The 8,485-nt window shown below is 37.3% G+C and overlaps 1 protein-coding gene across 1 annotated transcript; it reads left to right on the forward strand.

Moving 5' to 3' along the window:
- Nucleotides 1-3,987: 3,987 nt before the first annotated feature.
- On the forward strand, nucleotides 3,988-8,068 carry LOC110333520 (serine protease inhibitor Kazal-type 12). The gene is made up of 4 exons (XM_021215082.1): nucleotides 3,988-4,286; nucleotides 5,975-6,000; nucleotides 7,199-7,326; nucleotides 7,565-8,068. Exons 1-4 carry the CDS (start codon nucleotides 4,226-4,228, stop codon nucleotides 7,611-7,613), a joined length of 264 nt encoding a protein of 87 aa, XP_021070741.1. The 5' UTR covers nucleotides 3,988-4,225; the 3' UTR covers nucleotides 7,614-8,068.
- Nucleotides 8,069-8,485: the final 417 nt, after the last annotated feature.

An 8,485-nucleotide genomic window follows, 5' to 3' on the forward strand; every position in this document is an offset into this window, starting at 1 on the left:
GTGAGTTAACAGTGGGCCTTGACTCCTGGGATATCCCCAGCCTATAGACACAGGGGGAGGGATTACCTGAATGTGGGGGACGAGGGATTTTTAAATCTAAACCGTGTCCCAGAAGCAGCCTTGGAGGGTGGGGCTTAGGGTGCAGACACCTGAAGTTGAGGAGTGTCTTGAGAGAAACCCCCATTTATGTGTGCCCCCGAGATGGGATAAGCCAGCAGCAGGTCCATCAGTGTTGAAGGGGTGCCAACCACTTTTTCTGTGCTACCTGGAGTGTGAAACATTGGGAAGCACAGACTGGAGACCATTCCAGGGTAGTTAAGGATTCAATAGCCAAGGAGAAAGAAGGGCTAGCCAAGGGGAAGAGAGACAGAGAACAGAGGCAGGGCAGGTTCCAGTCTTGGTTTAACTCCTCCCCTTGGTTAATCACCCTCATATCCTCCTTGTTAGGACCCTAATTACTCTCCTGCTATTGTTGACATTTGGACCCTGCATATTTTATGCCTTCATAAAAGAGAGATTAGGAACAGTGCAGCCAACAATAAGAGACCCTGAAGACAGGACCTGAAGAATATGAGTTCGTTGCCCAAGACCCTTGAGTGTAGCTCCAGGATTGGAGCTTGTACAAGTAAAAGTGGGGAATAAGGGACTCTTAGGGGTTTTTCAGTCCAACTCCCTCATTACAGCTTCCCCTTCCCCGATGGGGCCAAGGCTAGACCAAGTTCCATTCTCTACCCACAGGAACATTCTTGAGTAAAAAAATTTTAGAATGTACTGACTGATAGTTACTGACGTTCTGGAAAGTCTCAGGTAGAGTTCAAATGTGTGTCATGCTTGTTAGCCAATAGGTTTAAAGGTCAATATGCTTAGCCAATAAGTTTGAACTGTAACTTTGCTAATGTAACCTGTGCCCCTAAAAAGTATAAAAACTGCTTGTAATAGCCATGTGGGGTGACCTTCTAGACACCTGCCTTAAGGGACTAATTGAAGGTAGACCCCAACAAGCAGGAAAATCTCTTGCTTTCATAAAAAAAAAAAAAAAAGAATCATTTTACATAATAAAAGGTAAAAGCTTTTTTAAAGCAATAACAATGCTTTAAAAAACAAGACTGGAGTATTAAAGATACTGGTGGTAGTTATCAAATATTAATGTACCAGACAAAATATATAGCAAGCCTTTCATATCATAATCTAAAGTGAACCAATTTACTTCCTATAGACTTTCCAGGTTACAACATCAGGAAAGAGGCCCTAATAGTAGCCTATAGTTTCTGTGAGGGAGAAAAAAGCATCTGCAGTCTACATGGCAGAGTACAGTGCTCTGGAGGTCTTCAGAGATGTGCTCTCCATCCTCAGTTAAATGTTGGTCACCATGTATATATTAAGAAAGTCTAGTAAAAGAGCTGGATTGTTGGATTAACTAGTAAATGCAAGTTCTACCCAAGTCTGGTTACTGGTGTTCTATCACCAGATTCCACACAATGGTGAAAGGAAAGAATTGACTCCTCAAAGCTATTCCCTGACTTCTACATGCACACGCACATGCATCGAACACCTGATGATAATGAGGATAATAATAATATCTAGCCTAGAACTTAAGACCCATAATCTCTATGGTACTGGCTTTGGATCAAAGGTTACTTTGTATGGGTCTAAGGAAGTTTTAAAGGATATTATAAAAAATAAAAACTACTTTCAAGTAATTTGACTGGAGAAGTGAAAATTCTTTATACAAAAACAAAACTATCAAATGTCTATCAAAATAGCATTCACAATCTCTGTTTTCCAAGAAAAGGGGGAAAAAAATACTTCCTTATCTGAACACTATCGCCTAGTAGTAATGTAGCATAAGAGGCTCATATTGTGTAACATATAAACAAGATTATTAGGTCAATTATTCTATATACTTGAGAATTTATAAGAAGAATGAAACCTTAATGATTTTCAAGGAAAGTAGATCCAAAATATAAAATATATTTCCAAAGAGAAAAAAGTAGATTTAACAGCAAGTTTAATGGACTCCAGGGAGAAAAATAAACAGAAAATATCCAATAACGCTATTTACCTTGAGTTCTCTCTCTACATTTAAATCTAACCCTTATTACTCTCATTTTCAAGACTGCACCTTCATCTGTGATGGATTTTGGTGGAGAAGCATTTGACCACTATGTGCTTGTTCCTAAGTACAAAGTCCCAGCAACAAAAATTATCTACAAAATTACACATTAATTTTTTATTGTTTTCTGATATTAATTCCTGTTATCATGCTCCTGAGTATTCATCTATGATCCTCAAGAACAATAGTAGTTCCCAAGACCAAGACTTTTAAGAATCTAAGCATTACTATCTCTTGCCCAAAACTCATATTTCCCATTTACAATGAATATCCTCTTCAGTGCTCCCATACCTATCCATATATAACTTTAATTGGTTTGTTATTTTTAATGTTCATGTGAACTTCTTCTCATTTATAAATTTCCAGAACACAACTTCTTCACATTCATAGATTTCAAGTTCAAATATTTGAGAAAAGACTGTAAGATTTAAGATCTAAAAATATATCTTTGTGCTATTTAATTTTCAGCATTTAAATATACCTGAACTTATTAGTGCCTGGTTATTATTTTGAAAGAACTAAAGAATTTTTTTTTTGTTTTCCAATGGCAAGTGATGTCTATGTACATGTATTTGCCAGAAAGTATATAGTCATGCAGACACAAGAAAATGAACAATACAATTGGCTATTTCCTGGCTTATATGACTCTGGACTTGTCTATGTTTGTTTGTATATAAATGTATATTTAGTTATTGATAAATAGATAATGAAAATTTTCATAAAATGTCAATTTTAGACCTTTAACAATCTTTTGAATAAGACAAAAAATATCAATCTAATCTAAATGAGAGCACTCTGATTGGTCAGGCAGCTCTTTGCTATACAGGAATTATCTAAACTTATTGTTTCTTTTTTCTTTTATTTCCAGATTATAATATAATTATTTCTTCCTTCCATCTCCTCCCTCAATGCCCTTCCATTGCCCTAGTTGTTCTCTTTCAAATTCTTGTCCTTTTTTTTTCATGAATTGCTACTTCATACTTATAAAGACATTTATGCATACTATTCCTAAGTTCAACCTGCTCAATTTCTATCATATTACTTATGTTTATATGTTTTCATGGCTGACCAATTTCTATCGCATAAGTAATCGATGTGCTCTCCAGGGGGAAGACTATTTCTCATGCTCCCAGCATTCCTTAGTTGCCTGTAGCTCTTTGTGAGGACTGAGGATTTGTGATGTTTCCTCTACCCACTTTTGCATGTCTAATATTGTCCTTGTGCAGCTCATAATTTGGTGATCGTGTTCGTAAGATTTTATTATATTATTTTAAAAATACAAAAAGCAGAATGAGCTATTCAAGTTCCTAATCCAGAAATAATTCTTGTAGAAAAAATAAAACTAACAAAGCCAAAATAATTAGTGTGTAGTATGTTTGAAAAAGAGAAAAGACAACTATAGCTATCCTGTATGTGTATCCTGTATGCCTAAAACTGACATGTCAAATATTCATTTAATTAAAAAACACTAAACAGCAGCTATCGTGTAGATACTGAGTCAAAGCTTTCTTTCTAGGAGCTGAAAAAGAAAAAGCCTTATAAATACTATTCACCTCCAATCTCTATCATTTCTGTCTCTATGACCACTCAGGCTGTGCTCCTATTTTATTTAATAAATTCCTTGACCTCAAAATCCCTTGCATCAACATTTTTCATTTCCTCATAGATGTGGTGCCAAACCCTATTAATATTATACACAAATTATTCAGACTGTGTTTCAGGTTATTAGCTCGGTAGCCCTAAGGCTCTATTACAGACAAGTTCAAAGAGTATAAACTACCAGGTAAGAATTTGATTGCAATTATCACTGTCTGGAGCACAGGAGAAATTTGGGATGTGCTATTTATAACATACTTAATTATGTCTAAATATCATATTGTTCTTGACTGGAAAGGGGCTGAAATGAGTTTCTTTGGTGTCTGGTGTCTAGTGTCTATTCTTTAGAGAAATCAATTGCACAATAAGGGTGGAGGTTGTAGCAGAGTGACAAACGTATAGGTACTCGGATTCAGACATATAGATCCACTTATAAATACAGGCCAGAGAACAGCACTCTCCGTGTTGAACACCCTTAACATTTCTGTGTTCTCAGAACTCAAGGTTCTCAGCGCCATGAAGCCATCAGGTGCCTTTCTGCTTTGGATCAGCCTGGCCTGTTTGTTGCTCTCTGTAGGTGAGTGAAAAACCATGCAGTGGACTTCTGGACAAGGCTGACTAGTGTCAGCAGGTGGATTATGTTGCTGCTTTTTTTTTTTTTTTTTTTTTTTTACGATGATGAGAACAATGATGAATGATGCCCCAGCCCTTTTCATTTCCATGGAGTTTTAGTATACAAGTGAGAGATTTTAATTTGTACTCCAGTGCTCTGCTTAAAGCACTTTTATTCAACGCCAAAATCGGTTTCACGCTATGTAGGATGAGAAGACTGGATTTATACCTCTTGGGCACCCACTGTCTAATATAGGAATTGTAAACCATTTGCATTGCTGTCTGTGGGCCACCACAGGAGGCACACAGTTAGAATTATGCTTCAGACTTTAGGGAAACTGTTATAGAAATGAGAAAATTTCCTAAAATATCTTCTTTAAAGAAATTCTTATTCAATGGGCTTCAGCTCTCAGAATTCTTTAGAGAGGCACATAAAAATCTGAGTCATTCATTGTCGACCTCTAGTTAAACAAAGTAAAGAGCTACCCGGGGAAGGGGCAAGGGTAGGGGGAGAGAGAGACACCAAAGATTGTGGTGGTGTAGGGGAGTAGGAGCCCAGGGCTGGCACTCCAAGGCTTTTCTCCAATGCTCATTCTTCTGCTTGCCACCCACCCCCCATTTTGAACAAGTCCCCCGATGCTCTGCCTAATATTTGAACTGATGTTAATGGTGCACAGGAAACTTGTGCATTGATGTTTCCTTCAACAAAAAGTACTGCCAAAGCTTTAGAGTCTATCGAGTCTAGATTGTATTCTTAACTGTCGTTTATAGCATATAAGTGTTAACACTTAGCTAAATACTCATCTAGATAATCAATTTCCTTTGCTTGTTAGTGGATTGGCTCTGCTGTTATTGTTATTTGTTTTTGTTTTTGTTTTGTTTTGTTTTGTTTAATTGGGGGCTTTTTGTTCTTGTTTTGGTCTGCATTTATTGTGTTTTGTTTTCTTGAGACAGGGTCTGACTGTGCAGGATTTTCTGGCCTGGCAACTGATAGGTAGACCAGTATATCGGTTGACTTTCAGTGATCTGTCTGCTTCCACGCCTGTGTACTGGAATTATAAGCATGCGCAATCATGATTAGCCTTCTTCAGCTTTAAAAATAGGGTTATTATATGAGTTGATATACATAAGATATAACACAGCACTTAAATGTATAATTACCACAGTAGAAGGTGGGTATGTTTAATGGAGATGTGATAAATCACATTGATTCATATTGGGATTATTTAAAATGTCTTTTGTATTTTTTTTTGTTCTATCACTATCCTCTCATCGAAAGCTTTTAAATCGAAGATTTTATATTCCTTTCTAGTAAATATATACCTGTTCAATGAAGAACAGCTCTAAACTTTACCTTCAAAGGCTTGTTATGAGATAACTCATAAATTGGAAAACATAACTGCATAAGAGTCCACAAAGGGCAAACATAATGAGAGCAATGTTGTCTGCAAGCATTGTGAAACTAATGCTATCCTAGCCGTGGGTAATGCAGCCTGCTTCTCAGCATTCCGTGTGGTTAATATGCTGTGTTTCCATGTAGTTATCTATCCACAAAGCAAAACAGACGCAGCAGAAGACCATTGTGGTTAGCTGCAACTGGAAAGGACTACAATTCTGACAGGTGATTTATCACTATCTATTCTTTCACTGCAGATGCTGTGAGCCAAGGAGGCTTTCAGGTATGTGCACACCCCTCCTCTTTCTCCAGCCATTTCTGTCCCAGCAAGCCACACACCACAGTGGTGCCCCTCCCAGCCAAAGCACTGGGGCCCTTTCACAGGTGCCTTCTGAGCTCCCAGAGCGAGCTTCTGAGAGGGTTGTAAGAAAGCCTGACACGTTTTCTATACCAATAAAATCATGACTGCAGATGTGCTTTTGTAAACAATAAGACAAAATCCTCAATGTTATTTCCTAGTTTCTTCAGAGAGACAGATGTCACAGATCCTCAGTCTGACTATATGCCCAGCTCAAGCCCCTGTAATAATAGTACAGTGTCATGGGAATGTGGGGTAAATAAATGTAAGTTTTGGGGTAAAGTCTCACTATGTATTTCCAGCTACTCTGGAACTCTCTATGTAGACCAGGCTGGCTTCAAAATCATGGAGATCCACTTGCCTCTAGATGTGTGCCACTAATTTTGACAACTTAAGATAATATTGAGAGAGAGAGAGAGAGAGAGAGAGAGAGAGAGAGAGAGAGAGAGAGAGAGAGAGAATGAAGAGATCATCACAAACAGCATCTATCTCAGTCTAACCAGTAGGCAAAGTCCCTGTGGATCTAAGAACTCCGTGCATTTGCTTCTGTGGATACTCCTCCCTTGTCCTAGGAGATCATTATCCCTGTTGTGTATACCACCAAGCTTTTGACATCCAGAGCTCTTATGTAGCACTAATCCAATAAATAAATTATTGGTTACTGGATGTTTTGCTGAATTGAATGTAAAAAAAAATTAAAGTGTATTAGTGAAGAGAGTTGTGTCACATTTGTGTTATAGTATGCAGCAGAACATACTGCTACAAGAATGTACTCAATAGTGCAGAAATGTAAGCAGAAAGAAAGAAAGAAAGAAAGAAAGAAAGAAAGAAAGAAAGAAAGAAAGAAAGAAAGAAAGAAAGAAAGAAAAAGAAAGAAAGAAATGTGCAGTGCATATTCACTTTACTATTGTGCACATGCACATTAGTAAATAGACCCAGAGAACAGGAGAAACAAGACAATCAACTGCTAACAAAAAGTACTGCAATTTTAAGGGGGTTGTTCTTCTTTTTGACGTATTTTTGTGTAATTAAAATTAATGTTCTTGAAGGGATTTTGAAGTTATGTAAGGCTATTTTTCCATTCCATACAAAATGAGCTAAAAGTACTTTATTTGATTGTCAGGCTTTTTGTAGCAACTATGAGAAGACATTGGCCCCAGATGGAAAATCATGCCCAAAGGTCCACAAACCTGTGTGTGGCACTGATGGAAAAACCTACCAGAACCGCTGTGAATTCTGCCAAACAGCTATGTAAGTAAATGGACACTGCTAATAGCATGATGTTCTTGGTTGGTTCCAGTGGAGTAGGTGTCCATGAATAGTTTATTAATAGTCTACTAGTCTACTAAAGTTAATTTATATGAAATTAAGTAATATGATTATCACCCTCTGTGAAACCTAGAAATCCAATCTTTGCCCACTTGACTTAGTCTAGAATGAATCCATTTCTACTGCATTTCATGTCTGAACACCTTTTCTTTTCTTTCAGGGAAAGAAGTTTGGGAAAACTTGGTTTCAAACATGAAGGGAAATGCTGATTCTCTAACATCACAATGCTGGATGCGCCTTTGGTTTGCTTTTTACACTAAGACATGTATTCCCTATTACCCAGTTTCCACAGCAATGTGCTTCGCACCAATTATTAAGCATAAAACAAAATAAATAAAGCTATGCAGGTAACAACAATGCTTTGTTTCATGTAATGAAAGCACATCTAATTAATTTACTTAGATATACTGTTACACTCTTCAATATGAAAGGAGAACTTTGGAAACCAAACAGGCTACTACCACACTTACCAGACCCAGAAATGCCCTATTAGTGCACAGTTCCTCAGGAGCTATGCAGAGGATCTGAAGGAAGTTGAGGATTCTGAGAAGTAAACATATGTACCTGATACAATATGTTGGAATAGTTGTTTTTCCTAAAGGGTATTTTGAGTTGTTTAATGTTTCCACTCAGTATTGAGGTCAGATATCAATAAAAGATGGACAAAACACTTGTTACTACTTAGTATGTCTGGAACAGATGAAGCCACCATATTACTTATCTCTAGCTTTATCAGTGTGACATCATGTACCACATGCCACCCAAAAGTGTTTTTTTACAGTGGTATTGATCACTGCAGAGTCATAGTTGAGAAAGAAGGACATAGAAGACTTCTGTGACAACTCCTACTCCCACAACACCCCACCTCAAAAAAGTAATATCCTACACAAAAAGCCATTGAAGGGAACTCTTATTTAAAATTGTGATGATGCCGAAATATAATTCTCCATGATTGTTGGATACTGGTGGATTTGTGGGTGGGGACAGATGTAGTTTTCTTTTCCCCCCTTAATTAATTTATTTATGTATTCACTCTACATCCCATTTGAAGTTCATCCCACTTCCTCTTCTCCTCCAAGTC

The sequence above is a fragment of the Mus pahari genome, chromosome 15 (genome assembly GCF_900095145.1).
Source record: "Mus pahari chromosome 15, PAHARI_EIJ_v1.1, whole genome shotgun sequence".
In the NCBI taxonomy this organism is placed as follows: Eukaryota; Metazoa; Chordata; class Mammalia; order Rodentia; family Muridae; genus Mus; species Mus pahari.